At 49.9% G+C, this 18763-nt stretch overlaps 1 protein-coding gene across 1 annotated transcript in view; it reads left to right on the forward strand.

The window, feature by feature from the left end:
* Positions 1–3042: 3042 nt before the first annotated feature.
* CACNA2D3 (calcium voltage-gated channel auxiliary subunit alpha2delta 3) overlaps positions 3043–18763 on the forward strand; it is a gene marked incomplete at both ends in the record, with an annotated part of 817125 nt that continues 801404 nt past the window's right edge. Inside the window, 2 exons of the mRNA XM_079795466.1 lie at positions 3043–3164; positions 3802–3883. Of these exons, the coding sequence (XP_079651592.1) occupies positions 3043–3164; positions 3802–3883 (204 nt within the window). The remainder of the gene's footprint in view (positions 3165–3801; positions 3884–18763) is intronic.

Consider the following 18763-nt stretch of genomic DNA (forward strand, 5'->3'; position numbering starts at 1 on the left):
CCAAAATGGTAAAACAAACAAACAACCCCCTTGGTAAGGTTCTGAACAAAACAGAAGACAACCTTCCCTTTTATTTACACAGTAGTTGCATTCCCGGAAAACTCAGTGTTTATTAAAACCATGCAAACACTCCTTTGTGTTTATATATAAAATGGGCTTACGTTCTCGATTCAGGTGATTATAAGCAGCCTTTTCTCCTACCCCAATGTCCAGTGGGACATTTGAAAGTCCCATGGGACACAGAACAATTCTTCCTTGTGTGGCACTGCCCTACCCTCATCCACTAAATGCCAGGAAGACCCCCAGCCATGGTGAGGAAGTGAAAAGTCCCAACTGTTCACTGCCTTCTCCTGCCCTGAGAACCGCTGCTGTGGGGTCTCCTCTGGAATCCATTCCATACACCAGGATTCGGTGAAGGTTTCTGAAAAAGTCATCTCCGTTTCATCACGTTCTCTCTGTTCAGACCCCGATGGTAGCTACTCATTGTTGCAGGATAAATGCAGCATCCTCAGCTGGGACAGCGTCTGCAGGTTCATTAGCTGGATTCAATGCTTCAACTGAGGGTTGGGTATTGAAATATAGGACTTTTGTTTGGAGTAGGGAATGTTTAGTGGGATCCATCTTAAATGTCTTGTGCATAATGCTCTGTTGAAGATAGTCTGTGTGTAAGTTTCAAATGCTCAAGCTGCCACTCTCCTGTGACGGTGATGCCCTGTGTTAGGGCTCCTCTCCTGGCTACTCTCTAGTTGCCTGTGACGTTTTAATGCCTGGGTCGGGCTGGTGGACCCTAATGACTTCGTGATAAAATGTTCTCATGACCTTGGTGCCCAGGTGGCTCTCAATATTGTGTAGCAATCCAATAGTTGTTCAAATATGACTAAGCTGTATTATTTTCTTGTGCCTCAATTTTCCCATCAGTGAATAGGGATAACGATAGGACGGCTGCTACAGGTACTATTTTGTCATATGCTATGTTTGACCCCTTGTCAAAGTTTATGATTATGCATTTACCACGGTGGCTTTGGGAGCAAAGCCTGTCTCTGCCTCTATATATTAACTCTGTGAAGGCAGGTCTCTGAGCATATCCTACCGTCCTATCACTGGACAAATCAGGGATTGCATGCGGGGTGTTATGTAGATACCTTATAGGTAACGGATTGGAGTCTTTCACTCACTCATTTATTCATTTGTGGGGAGGAAAAGACTTATGGGCTCTGACAGGAAAATTACTTTTCTTCCAGCCCCCCCCCCCCCCCCCCCCCCGTTTAAGCGGCAAAGCCATCCCGACTGCTTGCCCTGGGGTCAGGCGCACTTGGCTTCATTGGGAACTGCTAGCATGCTTCCAGAGATGGGAGGTGTGCACAGAAGCGGAGAATTCATTATAACCGGTTAGTCATCCGTGGAGATTGTAGACACTGCCCGTGGGCAGGGCGCACCTGGCGCTTCCTGGGTGGGGCCTGTTCCCCGCGCTGCGCCCCAAGGTGGGAGCTGGAAGGGCCCACGGGAACCTGGGGGGCGGCGGCGGGGGCTCAGTGGCCCATGTCCCCGCGCTGCCAACTCTGAGATCAAGCCCAGCATCTGTTGGGGGAACTTTTTCCAGGGACTGCTGGGCAGGATCCTCGACGACACCACCGGGCGGAAGCCGCAGCCCACCCTTCCTTCCCTGAAAGCTGAGGGTGCTGAGGTGGCAGGCGGGGCCAGGAGAATGCGGGCCCAGGTGCCCAGGCCGCCAGGAGACCCCGCGAGGTCTGGAGCGCGGCTGGTCCAGGATGACTCAGCCTCGCTAGGGGCCGTCCTGACTGCGGGCCGGCGCGAGCGTTCCGCAAAGTTCCCACTCACGCCCCAGACTTCGCGCGGGGGTCAGGGGGCCCTAAAGCCGGGTCCCGAGGCCTCGGGAGAGCCTGGTTCTCAGGGCGCCGGGGGTACCCCGACTTCTTTCACCTTGCCTTTCCTCTGCGGGCCGCCCCAGTGAGCCTCCACCGGTGGCTGGGGTCCGAGTGGGTAAGGGGTCCCCTGGCTCTCCGAGGGATCTTTCATTTCCAAACCAAAGGAGTCTGCCCGTCCGGAAGGACTTGGCGCCCAATTTGCTCCCTACCCGCTCCCGACACCCCGGCCCCGTCACTCCCGCAGCCCTGCGGACGCCGGCCTGGCCCATCCCAGTGCCAGCTGTTCGCAAGCCCTCGCCCGGGTTCGGGCTCGGCGCGTCAAGGCGGCTCTGCTGCGGGCCCGCCGGTCCCCGCGCCGGTTCCCTGCACCGCGGCCGCGCGCCGCCCTCCGCGCCTTCCCCGCCGGCGCTGCGGGCCCAGGAGCGCCGCGGGCGGCCGCGCAGCCGTGCCCCCGCCGGAGCCCTGAGCCCCCGGCCCCGTCCCCACCCCACCGCCCGCGGGCGACCCGGCTCCTTCTTCAGACTTTTGCTTCTTCGCCCGCCTTCTTTCAGGAAAACTGCGCGGCCGGGTGGGGGTCGCGCTATCTCTAGGCTCGGCGGCCCCGACCCGCCGCCCCTGCCCCGGACCCGGCGCGCCGGCTAGGAGCTGTCACCCACGAAGTGCGGGGCGCTGCGCCCGCCTCGGCCTCCCTCCGGCGCCCCCACCCGCCCCGGCCCGAGGCGCGCCCCGGCGGCGGACTGCGGAGTTGGAGGAACTCGGCGGCCGCAGTGGCCGGGCGGGGCGGGGCAGGGCGCGCTCGCTGCGGCCAAGGACACCCGAGTTGGCGAGTCCCCGCCCGCGCGGCGCCTCCCACCCGCCCTCCGTGGCCGCCGGACTCCCCGGGTCCGCCGAGGCGGGGCCGCGGCCGCCGCTGCGAGAGGCGCGCTTCCCTCCTCCTCCTCCTCCTCCTCTTCGCCTGCTCCCCCTCCACCTCCCTCCCTCCTCCTCCCCGCCCTCTCCCCACCCCGCCCGCTCCTTTTTCTGCTCCTCAAGTGAGCTGGGCGCGCGAGGCAGGCGGGCAGCGCGGAGCAGGCAGCCCAGCGCGCAGCCCACCGCCGCCCCGCGCAGCTCCCGCGGCCGCTCGTGTCGCCGCCGCCGCGCGTGGAGGGAGCCCAGCATGGCCGGGCCGGGCTGGCCGCGCCGCGCCTCCCGGGGGCCCCGGGCGCTCCTGGCCGCCGCGCTCCTCTACGCCGCGCTGGGGGCCGCGGTGCGCGCGGAGCAGCAGATCCCGCTCTCCGTGTAAGTGCAGCTCCCGCGCCCGGGGAGGGGACCCGCGACCCGCTGTGCTCAAGTTTGGGCGCCTGGCAGGTGCGGGCGGCAGGTCTCGCTGGCGTCGGCCTCGCCTCTCGCACCTGCAACTCCTTCCAGGAGCGGAGCGGAGCGGAGCGGGCGGTGAGGTTGGGGTGGGACCCTCCAGCCCCGACCCCCGGGCTGGCGAGTGGGACCTGGAAGAGGCTCACCTCAAGTGACAGCGCCAACTTTGAAGCCTGTTTACTGAACCCAACTTCCACGGGCCGTTTGTTTACCCCCATCGTTGCTACCTTCACTTCTTTTGGGGGAGGGGGAGGGGTGGGCTTCTTCCGACTAGTATGGGCCAGGTGATACCCATTTGGCGTGGGTAAGTTCTCGGGCAATTATTCAAATAAAACCCAGTGATCTTTTTAGACAGCCTGGGAGACTTTGCCCGTTTTGAACTATGTGACCCCCGGAGCCGCCTCCCGCGCCGCGCTCTGCAGTTTGGTGCTTTTTCTTTCATTTCCCCCCCTCTCCAGCGTCTCTCTCCGGGCTCCTTCAGCCACAGCCCGCGGGTGCGTGTGCGTGCGCGTTGGCTGTGACACGGGTGTTCCATTGGTTCCTGTGCCCTTTTCCCTTGCAGGGTGAAGCTCTGGGCCTCGGCTTTCGGCGGGGAGATAAAATCCATTGCTGCCAAGTACTCCGGCTCCCAGCTTCTGCAAAAGGTAAGGTGTCTGTGGTGGCAGGAAGCAAGCGAGGATTTTTCCGGCACAGAAAATGGAGGCAGTTTTAGTTTTCCAAACAAACGTGAACCCCCCGGGGAGCATCAGTTAGCCGAGGTGTCCCTGACCCCCGGTTTCTTGGCAATGCCCTGTGCGGTGACTTCTCCCTACCAGGCTGGTTATTTTTAGATGACACTTGATTCTAAACACAAAGAAAAGCAGGGTACTCACGGGCACTGTCCTGGCTGGGGCTCTGAAACTCAGTGCTTCTGCACAGCTCTCCTCTCCGTGTCGGTACTGCTGCTTCAGAACGAGAGCAGATGCTCCTCCAGCCAAAAAAAATGCTAACTTCATCCAAGGGGCCCACTCCGTGCCTACGTGGTGGCGCCTTTCACCTCGCCTGCCTGTGAGTCTGGGGTTCAGTGGATCAGAGAGAGACGCTGCCCTATTGTTTGTCATCCCTGCAGTTGTACAATCCCATTATTCCCCAATCGTCGAGACCCAGGGCTGGGATGCATTACATCATTACAGATAAGGAGAATGAATATGGTTATCTTTCCACTCAGCTGCACTGCTGGGTAATAACCTAGGAGAGTGGTCCGCAAACTTAAGAAATTGGTCTGCGTCCATATAATTCTGGAGAGTAATGAGAATGGAGAATTGATTATTAGGCTTTTATCAGGAGCGGCATCAATTTTAATCCAGACAGACAGCATTATGTTTAAAATTACATTGTGAGATATATGGTCCTTTGCCCTCCTCTCTAAGAAGAGAAGAAAGAAAGAAAAAAAAGGTCTGGGAATGAGAGATTAGAGGGGTTAAAAGAGTTTCAAGTTAACAAATCAACAGGATTAATCCAAGTATTCTCTTAAAAATAGAAAACAAAATTGGCCTTGAGGGGATAATTCTCTGAAAATGGGTGCAAACAGCTTAAATTGTTAAGTTAACTTTTAAGCATTTTAAAATGTGCTTTTTGGGCCAATGTAACATATGTGTTATGCATGCTGCCTGGTAACCAAGTACGTATTTTATTTATGGCATACCGCTTCAGAGAGTAGCATTTTTGGGGACAGTATATGAAACAGTTTGTCACATGAAATTTAAATATCGTAATAAAATGCCAGCCCATAATAGAATGTTACTCTGGTTTAAAAATTGCCAATAGCCATACTCTTTTAAACGGTGCAGATTGTTTGCTCAGCTCCATTATTTGGGAAAGGAGTTCATTGAATTAAAGGCAGTTGATACAAATTTGAGGCTCTGATGTGCCCTTATTGACGATGGTAATTTACATACATGTGAACCTCCTCTCAGTAAGAATTGCTTCTTTTGCTCGTATTCTTTTACTCTGGACCAGTCTGTACCCTGCCTTGGCGTTCTGCCCATGTGTCAGATGTGTTATGTGAAGAGTTCTGGACTATCGCATTGTCTGTGTATTTTTCTTATGCTTTTCAATAAGAGAATGTTTGTATAACTTTAAAGAAATAGTTCTCATCTGCATGTTGTAGTTGAGTTGTAGCAACTCTGAAAGCACTACTTCAGAGCCTGTGACTGTTTTCTTGGTTGTGCTTATATATCCTCTCTCTCACATTTTGTAGGAGCACATGAAATATATATATTTTTCTTCTCTCTGAAGTGAAAACACACACACACACATTCAGACACACTGCACAAAACCCCATCAACCATATTATTGGCTTCTCTATAATAGCAAATTGGAAACAGTTAAAATGCTCCTCTTACCTTCTCATCAGCATCCTTTCTGATAGTGAATTCACAAGCCTAGCTTTGCTTTTGTCATGTTTGCAGCTTGACAATTGTATAATTATTTCCAGCTGTTTATGGCTTTGTTGTCAGTTCTTGCTGTTGCCTGGCATTTGGTAATCTGATGCGAGGAAGGTGAGGTGTTGCTTAGCATTAGGTTCCAGGATGGGTATCTGCTCTGGCTCTTGGATTGCAATCACCAGCCATGGAGTCCAGAGGTACCCAGGGCTTTGGCCTGCTAGGCAAGTACTTCCATGAATGATGGGCAGGGCACATTAGATAATGCACATTGGGGAGCATTTTTGCAGTTATCTTTTGGCTGTCTTATTCCATTGCCCCCAACTATGACTATTTTAATAATTAGCAAAGAACATTGATTTAGAGAGTTCAGAGGATGAATGAGAAAAGATCTGAGGTGCTCAGAGTGTGGGAGGCATAGCATCATTTGGAAAAGCAAGGAGTCGGTTGCCTTTCTCTTCTTTATTTTCAAGTTTCTGGCCGTTTGCATGAGAAATTACTTCTCTAAGTCAAAACTCTATGCATCCTTCCATTGCAGCATTGCATCTTTAACAGTTAAGATACTCTCAAAATGACTGAGAAAACTTGGTTGAAAAATGCATTAACACTGTATTAAGAGGACTCAAAGGTGACGATGCTGTGTTGCATAATAGACTGTAATTACATGTTTAAGGCATGGACATTGAAACTTGAATTTCAGTTAAGTGAGGTATACTGCAGGCCACTGTATAATTTTATGTACTCTATTGTGTAGTTTCTCTAATTGACATTTTATGCTGTGATTGATGTAGTATGTTCATTTTTTATCATGGGACTTTAGGACTTTTTGCACTAAGGCAAAAACTTTATAAAGTAGTTATTGTGAACAGAAGTTAAGTAATAATTGGCCATCTATTTTAACGTGTTTGAAGACAGGGAAAACTGCCATTTTGGTAATAGGTTCTTATCAGGTAACTTAATGGGAGGTAGCAGAATTATCACTGACTTCAACATAAATACGCATATTTAATAATGTGCCTCATTGTTGTGGCTTTTTAAAAAGGAGAATATTTCATTAATTGTTTCTATATTTCATACCATCGCTCTTGCTACTTTAGCTTATGATAATGTATTAGGTATTGACTGCCAGACTTCTCTTATTTTTTTCTCCTTTTTGTCTTTGCTGAGCACAGGAATAGCAATCTATTAGTTCCTTACAAAGAGGAAATTTTTTATTTTATAAAATGCAGTAGTCCATGTTTTAGCAAAGTTGTGTGTTTCCAGTACAGAATGGGGGAACGTGGGGCTTGGATGTTGGAGCTGGAGTGAATCTTGAGAGGCTTTCCCGTGGTTTAGGAGAGCGGGCCCTGGAAGGAAGGTGCTGGTATGTGGCTGTGTGCCTGGATGCTGCCTTCCTGAGCTGCAGATACTGCAGGGGTTTCGATTCACTTCACCCTTTAATTAACTTTTCTATTTGACATATTCATGCCAGGATTCAGCTCCTCCATCTCGCTTCATTTTCCCCAAAGAATGTGCTTTGTTTGGGTTCTTTGGGGAAGGAATGGCTTCATTACCCCACTAATACCGGGATTCAGTGGGAGGCATTCTAGTCGGTCAGATAACCTAGGCTGTTAAACTCCCGGATCCCCAGCCCTAACATTCACAAGAAAGGGCATTAAACTGGCATGATTCTCATTTCATCCTCCTTGGGGACAATTTGGTAGGAGCTGGGTGTTTCATTCTATTTAGTCCTGCATTCAGGGAATGCATGTTCATGGGAATGAAGGGTTCCAATTGCATTTTCCAGAATTGTGTGGATAAATACACAGCAGAAATATAGGTAATGTGTGTCTGTGGCCTTAATGCTGAGAAAGAATTGGCATTTACCTTGGATGCCTCATGCAGCCCTTCTTGGAATGTACAACTAGGTTTTTGTGTTATCAACTATTTATTGAGAGAGCGGCTTTAATACACAAACTTGATGTCTCTTTCCACAGGGCAGAGTCAGCAGAGTAAAAGGCTAGCTCTTTAAGCCATTTTGATAATTATGACTTTTTTATCAATGTGGGAATCGATGGACTTTTGAATAATTAAATAGGAGTAGACACTTGTCAGGAATTGGGGAGCAGTGCTTGCTGCCCTTAGGAAGCCTGAAGCTCGCCCTACAGATTGCTTTTATGGGGGAGGTACCACTTAGCTGAGAATTTTTGTTGAATAAATACAGTTATTTGTCATCCTGCAAGATTAATGCATTCACCCGATGCTGCCGATGCTTTAAGTCACGGCACCACTTCAATTACTGGACTTTTCCCTGGCAGATTATTTTTCAAAGTCTTGAAATCTCGGAAACGACAGTTTTCTTTTACTTTTTAAAAATATATGTTTTTATTCATTTTTAGAGAGAGGAAGGGAGAAGGAAAGAGACATCCATCTACTACCTCCTGCATGCCCCCTACTATGGATTGAGCCCACAACCCGGGCATGTGCCCGAACTGGAATCTAACCGTGTCCTCCTGGTTCATAGGTCGATATTTAACCACACCGGCTGGGCGGAAATGACAGTTGTCAAACTTTGAGGGCAGTTTATTGGTGTCATTAGCCCAATCGTCAGGACATTAGCAGGGCAGGGTAAACCAGTTAAAATTCAGTGTGAGCATCTTCCCCAGGCATATATCTACTTGCATCTATAAACTGGTACATGGTCACTTGCTGTTCAGAGAAAGTTCTTTTTTTTATGGCTTTGCTCAGTTTTGGTTTGAGCCCCTTTTGTTCATTTCTTTTTTTTTCTCAAAAAAATTTTTTTTTTCTGCCAGGTATACTTCTGCTCTGCTTTTTCTCTCATTAGGAACTGCTACAGCCTCTTGCTCAGATTTACGCATGCTGGTCAGATAAGGGAAATGAAAATACAGGCATGGTGCTCTTGTCAGAGGCAAACTTCAACTTTTTATTTCCACGTGCTAATCCATTGTGATCAATTACTATGGTGATATCAAACTGGTTTTCTTTTATATTGTATTTTATCTTATTTATTCTAATACCAGGGTGCTGTTAGGCAAACACATGAGTACCACACCACCTAATTAATAATTATGAAATCTGTCAGGCACAGGCAAGCACAATTAATGTTTCCAGTCTGTGATAAAGACATAGCTGTGTATCAGGATGAATAAAACCATTACCCTGAGCACCTACCCGGTGGTGCATTGTATTCAAATAAGTGCAAGTTTGGGGTTCAGCCTTTTTCTTTTTCAGTTTTTGATTGATCCTCACATGGTGTTTAATGCTCCCACTTATGCTGGTCAATGAATGGCTTGGGGTGTTGGGCTTACTTAGAGAAGCGTGCATTCTCACAGGGATCCTTTGCCTCAGGTCTGTCATTAATCCAGATTTCCCAGTGCGGGTGCCCACTAGTGGCCCTTTTCTTTATCCAAGCACGCACCTCTGAGGCCTTTATTTCAGGCACCGCCCTCGTCTTTTGCATTCACAGTGCTTGTTGGAACGGGCTCCGGAGTCCACAGGTTGTGTGTTCCTGGGACACTATGATGTGACTTAGAGGTTTGCTATGGCTGAGACTGAGAAAAAAATGAAATCGATGTTATAAATGCCAATCTATGAATTCGCATATGAGATTCCCCCCCCCCCCCCCATTTTAAGGTAATTTTTATACAAGAGACACATGGCCTGTGTTTCATCTCGAGGGACTCGAGTGATGCTTTTATGCATCATTCAACGAGAGAAGCTCCTCAGACCTGGCAACACATAGAATCCTCATCAGCCCTCTTTGGTCCACACAGCTTCTCCTTCAAGGGAAGAAGATGAGGTAGAGGAAGAGGAGGGTGCTTGCTGTCCCTGGATTTTCCCGAGTAGTTAGAGACCAGCAGACGGAGGGGGGTTGTGTCTGAAATGTAAAGCCAGACTTAAGGGCCCCTCTTTGACACAGTCCTCTACCTGGGCCACACCCCACCCTTGGCAGGCTAGGCATCTGCATAGCTGAGGTGTTTTAGGGGATTTCTACCTGCACAGCCAGCACATCAGCTTTTCAGGAAAAAGTTACTTTACAAATACAACTTTGAAAAGGGTCTAGTATGTTTTCAATACTAGTAAATGGCAAACATTTCCATTTTCACTTGTTTTGAACAACCCTTTCTGGGTGCTCATTCCAAGGCAGTTTAACTGTGGCGTTACATTTATAGGGTGTATTAACTTTATATGTTGCGTAGCTTCCCAGTTACCCCCAATCAAGATTATGAAAATAACTCAGAAACCAAACGATTAGTGGGCATTTCAAGGCCAAATTGGAAAGGAGAGCATTATCTCTCGACAAGAAATAGTTGGCTATTTCTTCACGTTGTGCATCTGCTGATGGAAAACTGTACCCTCCCAAGGTTAAAAGAGCTGCTATTCATGTAAATGCCCTGGACAGGCAAGCTGGGCAGGGCTGTGGATGGTCTTGGGTTATCCATTTCTCGTGAAGCCACTGCCAGTCGATATTCGGGGCTTGCACATGTCATTGCCATTATACTTATTAAGTTTGTGTGTGCATGAGTGTGCCAATAAGAACGGATGCTGCTCATAACAGAATGTGCCAGATGCTGCCTGCTGACAGGAGGACTGTTCTTGTCCTCTGTGCTGCTGGAGAGCAGGGCCTGAGGGAGCACACCAGGGAGCTAGGACAGAACCGAGTGACCCGGTCCGCCAGGAGTGCATTTGTCCAGCATCTGAGATTTTGTAAGCAGCTGGAAGCTTAGGATCTGCTTAGACCAGGACCAGCTACATAATTTGCAGGGCCCAGTGTGAAAGGAAAACATGAGACCTCTTGTTAAAAAATTATGAAGACTTTCAAGATAATAATAGAGCATTAAAGCAAGCCGAGGACTCACTGGGTCCGGGAAAACCCACTGTGTGAGAGGCTGTCCTCAGTTTGGCTTTCCCCCTGCTGAGTCACTGGTCCTCTCAGTCTAATGTAAGGTTCCTGGCTGCATTCAGTTCAGGGGGCATCCTTTGCTCATCTTTGTTGTAAAGGTGGAGAGCATAGAGCATTTTCAGAGATACACATCTTTGGAGACACAGTGTGGTTAAAGGTCAGGTCACTGGCCTAGGAGCAGTGGCATCATCCTTTTATGTTTTCTCTAGGCATTTTATCTTAATCTATAATAATAAAAGCGTAATATGCTAATTAGACCGGGCAGCCCAACAACCTTCCGGGCGTTATTCTGGATGTCCTTCCAGATGACCGGACGAAGCCAGGGCTGTGAGGGCCGAGCCCCTTTGCATGAATTTTGTGCACCGGGCCTCTAGTCAAATACTAAAAAACAGCATTCTCTGGGCGTCCCTGCATTCCAGGTACTGTGATAAGTACTTTACATATGTCATGCCATCCAGTTCCCCCAACAACCTAAGGAGGCAGGGACTACCAGTCACCCCATTTTACAGATTTAGAAGCTGAGGCTTCAGAAGTTAAGCAGCCTCCCCAAGGTGACCAGGCTGAGCTTGCCGAGTCCACGGTGCTGTGGACTTTCCTCTTTGTGTGCTCTTCTTTGACCTCAGTTCCCATTTGAAAAAAATGTGAATGTACCTGCACTTCTCTACCTCCTGGGTGTTTGGGAGGATTAAATGAGATAACATCTGGGAAATTACTTTAGAAACAATTAGAGCCTAGGATAACAGCTGAGAGGACGCGGCTTGGCGTCAGAACTTGGATGTAAGTCCCAGATCTGCCATTTCCTAGCTGGGTCACCTTGTTTTTTTTAACATTTCTGAACTTGTACTTGCAAATGTGAAAGGAGATCAATACCTTTTACCTTACAGGCTGTGGTAAGGATTCAATAAAATAAAATATTCAATAAAATATTCAGAGCATCTAGCACAGTGCCTGGCACATAAGCGCTTCATGCCAGTGAGTTGTTGAGGTGATGATTGTTTGCATGACACAAATACCAGGTCCTCGGATAACTCTATTGAGCACTCATGGGGCGTGGCTCCACACATACATGTGGACTGATTTAGCAAGCAAGGGCATGAATGGGTGAGTGCTGGGTGCTGGAGTATAGGCAGGTGAGCCCACCTGGCACTTGATGGGGAGGACCCCGTGAGACCAAGTACTTCAGAGTAGGAGGAGGCAGCAGCAGACACAGCCTCTGTCCAGATGCTAAGTCTTCTGGAGGTCAGCACCCTTCTCCCTGAGGGCCGGGGAGTTGCTCAGAGGAGCCCTTCACACAGGGTCTTCCTGTCACTCCTTCCTGGCTCAGCCTGCTGTGTAGGTGGTGGGCCAGGCCGAGGAATCATCACCTCAGTGTGTCTGCTGCACTGCCCAGAGGGACAGCCCGGAGCACCCAGCAGCTTTTCCTGCTGTAAAGAGCACCCAGCAGCCACTGCAGATATGCATTAATCCAGATATCCTCTAGGACAGCAGGCCGGGCATTTCCTCCTGTGAAAATTCTTCTTGCTGGCTTTGGGGGACACTGAACTTCTCCCGCCTAGCTCCTGGGGAGCAGTGGAAGAGGCCAGCCGGGGAGCAGGCATCTCGCTGGGGCAGGGAGTCTTTCCTCCAGTCAGGGAGGGAGATGCTGCACTGCACGCGGGCCACCATCTGTCATCAGGAGACACTGAAGGGCATCCATGTTCCTCGGTTCTTCCCGCTGGCTCTGCCCGCCCCCTCTTCAGAGCTTCCTTGACACGTTCTGTTGTTGTGTTTTGGCCTTGGAGCATCTGCCGTCCTCTGCTGATCTCCTTAAAGAGTTTGACTGAGTGACACTTGCCACCCCTCTTTGTGTAAACATAGGTACCAGCATCTTGAAATCGTGAAGGGGATACTATTGTAGTCGCATAACTTTTAAAAGTGGTTTATGCATCAAGCCGTTCTAATGAGCACCCAAAGTCAGAAGTCAATAATGAAAGAAAGCGAGGTTGCACCATTTTTACCTTGGTTTGCTCATCAGCAAAACAGAGCTAATAATGAAAGCCCCTGTGTCAGAGGGCTCTGGGAGGATTAAATGATATAACACATGAAGAGTTTAGAATGATACGTGGCACATGGGAAGCTGCAGCTCACCAGCTACTCTCTCATTTATAGAGTCTTGTTTCATTATTAATGAGGAACAAGAGATGCCTGGAATTGTAGTCACTTTGATCCCATGATGAGTTCATAAAATTAAGGCAGTATGTGTCACCCACACTTAATGTGATGGGCACAATGGCAAACAATAACATTTATTATGTCCCTGAGGAGGTAACATTCTTTTTGCCTCCCCTCTCTTTGCTGCCCCCCCCCCCCCCGCCAAATTTCCTCATCCTGTCCCTCGCTCAGTAAAAGTGCCCAGTTGTGGGATTCAAGTTTGTTCCTGCTATACCATTGTATTGTAATTTGCAAAGCAAGGTGAGAGTCAGAAACACCAGGCAGGCTTTTGGTGTGTCCCTACGCCATCCATACTGCCTTTTCCATTGCGCTGCGTTGAGGCAGAGGCGGAAAAATATTGTAGGAAGGAACAATAGGTGTGGGAGGCAATAAATCCATTGAAAGTAGGAAGTCTGGCCACGAGTCATAACATACAGCTTTGCTCTTAGCTTCCTACCAGTTTCTATTATCAGGGAAACTTCTGTTAGCACAATATAATTGCATCATGTACAAACAGCTCGGTAGGCAGAGGGTTTTGCCCCACTGACCAATAAATGGTAGTCGCCTGGCTTCTGGGATGGTCATGCTGAAGTTTGAACGTTCTTCCTCGGTGCTGGTCTGGGCTTCTTTCGGAATGTTACACTTTTGCACACTGGCTGAGGGCACACTGCAAGGGGATCACTATCAGGCAATCTTTAAAGGTGCATGGTATGTGTGTGCGTGGGCTAATGTGTGTGTGTGAGTGTTTTAATATACATGGGTTGTTTCCTTTTGTTGATAAAAACTGGTAACCCCTTGAAAATCCCAGGGTCTGTGTCCAAGTATCTCAGAACATCAGGAGTCATCTGGTCACCCTGAAATAAGAGGTAATCCTCTCAGGAAAGGGCTCAGAGCTCACTAACCTTTTTAAAATACAACCAGCAGCACACATTTCTCAGAACAGGAATTTCAGAATTACAGACCCATGTTGGATTTCCTACTTCAACAGCAAGATCTTCAGGTTTTTTTTTTCCATGAAACAAATACCCTATGAATGACAGGAAAAATACGTAAAGTTAGAAATTAGAGTTCATTGATTTTAAAAGTCTTTAAAGAGAGGTGGTTGGTCTTGGAAGGGCAGAACTGCGAAGGTGTGAGAGTCTGGATCAGAGTCAGACTAGTCTGGGTTTGAATCTGATGCTACTGCTGACTAGTCATCTGACCCTGACAAGTCAGTCACTGAGCCTCAGTGTTCCTACCTGTCAAATGGGCACAGTGGTACTACCTTCTAGGGTGGAGTGGAGAGGTATGACTGAGGAGCCGCACACAGGATGCTTAGCCAGGAGTGGCTCCTAGGAAGTGTTTAGAAAAGGTGGGCTATCGTTACTGTTGGTTACTGTTGTTAGGATTATTATTCCACAGTAGCTGCTGCCATGTAACAGGGCATGTTGCCATTGAAGATAGCAATTTGTTCACGTGGGAAAGAGCTAATAGGCCATCCACAGGCCTCGTTTGTGACCTCCACTAACACTGCCCAGCACAGAGCCCCATCAGTGCTCCTTAGGCAGTAATCCCAAAAATGATGCAGGTACTTCGTATTTTGTGCCATGTACTTTATTTGTACTATTTCATTTAATTCCTCACAACTACTTCTGAGGTTGCATTTTCTTTTATTTGTTTATCCTCACTCGAGGATATTTTTTTCCCATTGATTTCAGAGAGAGAGTGAAAGGGGGGGAGGGAGAAAGAGAGAAAGGGAAAGAGAGAAACAAACATCCATGTGAGAGAGAAACATTGATTGGTGGCCTCCACTTGCACCCTGACTGGGGCTGGGATTGCACCTGCAACCCAGGTTCATGACACGCCCTGACTGGAAATCAAACCAGCTACCTTCCCGTGTGCAGGCCAACGCTCTAACCCACTGAGCCACACCAGCCGGCTGAGGTTGCATTATAGAAGTGCAGGAATGAAGACAGACAGCGTGACTTTGCCTCAGGCTGCATCACTCCTGGTGGCAGAGGCAGGTTTGGAGCCTGGGTCATGTGAATCCTGGGCACCTGGGCTGGGGTCCGAGGAAGGGCATCTGGATACCTCCCAGGACCAGCATTTCCCTGAGCTTTCCTTACAGCCTGGTGTTGGCTCCTCCGGGTGGTTGTTGGAGGCTTGCTCCTGCTCTAATCCTTTCCCCAACTGAATTATTAAATGTTTGGGTACATAGTCATTTGCTTTCATAATGCAGAATTAAAAGGGCAACGGCTGGACCGAGGGGAGGGCCCAGTAAGCCCTCTAGCTTTTTACAGTTCTCTCTTTTATTACAATAAGATGATGCTACTGATCTTTTGATTTCAGCTCATTAGGTCTGACTCTTAGAAGCCTTTCTGAGAAGCTCATTGAATTTGGTTAAATTTCCTTTTGTGCGTTCCCCATTATGGTAATGGATGGTTCTGTGGGAGAGCCAGCGTGGGCTCTGGGACGTTGGGACAAGACTGATCTGGCTTTGAGATCCAGCTTAGCTTCTTTTCAACCAGGCCTCAGGACCCTTATCTGTCAAATGGGGTCACGGTGAGGATTCGCTTTGTTGACATGTAACAGACTTAGTGCAGAGCTGGACATTCGGAAAGTACTTCGTAAATTTTAAGTCCTTGGTCCTTGCTATTTCCATTCTTCCTCTCTCTCCTGAATGTTGGATGATGCTCATTTTTTTATTTCCCTCTGGGACGCTACTGTTCTGTTTTTCCGCATGAGTGACAGCTAGCTTGAAGGCCACAGCCCTTGCACTCACCAGGGTCAGTTTTATTTTGCATGGAATGAGTCTGGCAGATCCGTCCATGCCCTCGGCAGGCCTGGGGATGGATGATATCCTGAGGACCCCTTAATCTCTCTCCGTGGGGGGGGGGTGTTGAGAAGGAGGCAGGTAAGCTAGACCTTAAATTCCCGGTGGGGGGGGGCAGGCTTGTTCTTTCGGGGAGGAGAGGGTCCTCTTTGGCACGTGGCACAGAGCTGTCTTCGGGGTGGGCTTCAGGGGCTGTTGTGGATGCGAGAATGTACAGATGAACAAGGGAAGGGCGGAGGGGAGCCTTTTCCCGGTGCTCACACACTAGTCATGAGAATAAGAAAGCTGTTGAGCACAGGCCAAGATCAAGGTCCTGCACATCCCTTTCTTCATTTAATCTCCAACGCTGGGTCTTATGGGTCCCTAGCATCAGGCGTGGATGCCACCAGAAGTCGGGGACTGCCTCCCAGCTACAGCAATCCAGCTCTGAAGCCCTGCGAGCCTGTCCCTCACCCACAGCCCCTGGGTGCCAGCAGGGACTGCCAGACAGCCTAGCCAGCTGGTCCTCACTTCTCCCAGCCGGCAGCCTCCTCTCGTCCCAGGAGCATCCCAGCCCATCTCGGTCAGCACCCTGAAAACACGGCCAGGTCTCCCCCAGAAGCCTCCCAGCCAGGCTGAGGGGTCCCGGTGCCTCCGCAGCCCCAAGGCCGGCAGCTGCCACGGGAGCACCGCAGTGCTGGGCGGGTGCACGCGGAGCACCAAGCGAGACTGATGGGGCCGCGCAGCCGCCACCCTCAACCTGGGGGAGGCAACTCTGCACAGGCAATTAGGAAGCGGCTGCAGCTAATTCCACGGAGCGCGCCAGTGCCACATTCCCAGTGACATTCTGGAGGAACGTGGATTTAATTTCTGTCCCCGTCACCTTCATGTAGGGCCGTTACCTGGCCTTCTCCGAGGCCCTGCCAGCTTCAAGATGTTGCACGTTGTTTGCTGAGCATGATTTCACCTTCTTAGTGTGGCTTCCTTTGATTTTGTATTTGTTTATTTATTTATTTTTCACATCACTGGGACTGGGTTTCTGAGTGTGTGCGTTGCAGGCAATCAGAGCTACTTCTTCGTCTGGTGCACGTACCTGCAGCATCCACAGAGCAGCGCTACCCACTCCTGGACCGCATCCTGGCTGCGCCCTACATGGCTGTGCCCGGCGCCTCCGTGTCAGAGGAGACCTTGGGAGAGGCCGTAAATCCAGGCTGGGTGATTCACATTTGCGTTTGCGTCCTGCAGGTGCAATTGCCTGCTCTCTCCCCCAGGCCTAGTCCCAGGAGCTGCCTAAAGCCTGCACCAAGCACAGCCCCTCCGAGATGAGGGGGAGCAGCTGGCTGCAAAGTGGGAATTAAATTATATGGGTTTAATGGGGGGCAGTTTTGCCAAAAGATGTTTAGCTCCAGCCCTCCTTTCTCCCAGTGTCAGACCCAACAGAGTATGGCGTGTGGAGGCCTCTGGAGGGTTCCTGCATCCAGCTCCTCCCTGGGACGTTATTCTATGGGGTCTGGGGGGCTTCCAGGATGACCTTTGCTCTGCGGAGCACCTCGGGTCATATCACACCTGGAATTTGCCCTGTGGCCTTGCAGTGACCAGAATCCTATGCTCACGGCTGCCTTCCTGCTGCGCCTGGCTACTCACTCAGACAGGAATGGGAATGAGAGACCTCAGGGCTGGAGAAGGTCGTCCTGAGAACCAGCCCCTCCCCTGTGGGTTGGGAGACTCGCTGGCCTGCCCCAGGTGTCACAGTGAATCGGGAAGGCTAGCCGGGGTCCTGCATTGAGCCCACAGCGGGAAGGAAGGCACCATGTCAGAGGACAGAGAGGGGCAGCCTCTAGCCCCCTGTCGCTCTGCTCTTGTCCCACACCTTTCCAAGCTCCCCTGCTGGACTGCAGGAGAAATTGGTTTGCAACCTTTCCTGGGATTACATTCTCTTTTAAGCCAGACTTTTACCTATAGAAAATGTTTCCCCAATGTATCTCTTTTTAACAGCCAAAATATTTGTCCCAGCGTGTCATTGGGGGAACATTCTCCTTATGAACACTACCTGCATATGAGAAGCAAGTAGAAGACAGAATAATTAGCCAAATGTTTATTAAGCACTGATAACCATCTGGAAACCTGAGGCCCCAACTTTCTCCTTTTGCACAATAGAGGTTCAAATGACCAAATGCTTCATTTGGGGTAGAATATTATGGTTTGAGAAAATCTTTAGCCGTCTTCACAGACCTTTAACCTAATGTTGGAAATATTTTCTTCCTTCCTCCCCTCCTTTTCTTCCTGCTTCACCAGATACCTACTGAATACTCAATGAGGCGTGCAGAGCCTGTTGGGTACCAAAATCCCTTTGCTGTTGTGGCGACCTTTCCCATCCTCACCCGGCATGCCTCAGGGACAGCACACTGCTCCCAGTCCCCAAACACACCAGGCCGTGCCATGCCTCCATGCCTCGGCCTGTGCTGTTCTTGCTGTCAACACTGCCCTCCCTGTGGCCCTTGTCTGGCGCTGGAGCCTGACTCTGGAGGATGCCAGACTTTAGCATCAGAAATATCACCCAGGGAGCTGGCTAAAATGCATTATTCCAGGGTCCTACCCCAGGAGATTCAGACTCAGTAAGCTTGGCCCAGGGCCCAGGAACCTGTATTCTAACAAACTAGGTGACTCTGATGCGGGTGGTCCATGGACCAGGCTTTGAGAAATGTTGCTTATTTCTGATTGTTGGGAAGGCTGCTGGCTTGCCCTAAAGAGACCCACTCATTCCCTGTCTTTCCTGCTGGGAGGAAGCAAGCACACCTTCCCATCATGGTTTGCTTCTGCATCTGTGTGTGAAGTCTGTGTTGTCCTGGGCCAGAGGCTGTGGCTGTTCGGCCTCTGACCCCAGCCCGATGCTGGCCCTGGATGCAGCCTTCCTCAGTGTACCTGGCATGAATGGAACTTTGGAACAAGTCAGGCATTTTAAGTCAGAAGGTACCCAGGAGCATGTCTGATTGTTGAAGCAGTTTATTTAGAAGTCACTGAGCAGACTTGAAGTGGCCGTTCTCCAATTTGTGAGATGGAGGGGAATTTGTTGACCTGTCACCGGTGGCTTTTCTTCTCACCAAACAGGTGAGAGGGACCTGTGGTTACTAAGCCTTTCACAAAAGAGGGTTAGTATGACAGGCGTCATCTGCTTCCCATAGAAGGCTGCTCCTGATCTGCCTGGTACAAGAATTGC

This window comes from Cnephaeus nilssonii (genome assembly GCF_951640355.1).
Source record: "Cnephaeus nilssonii genome assembly, chromosome: 17".
Classification (NCBI taxonomy): Eukaryota; Metazoa; Chordata; class Mammalia; order Chiroptera; family Vespertilionidae; genus Cnephaeus; species Cnephaeus nilssonii.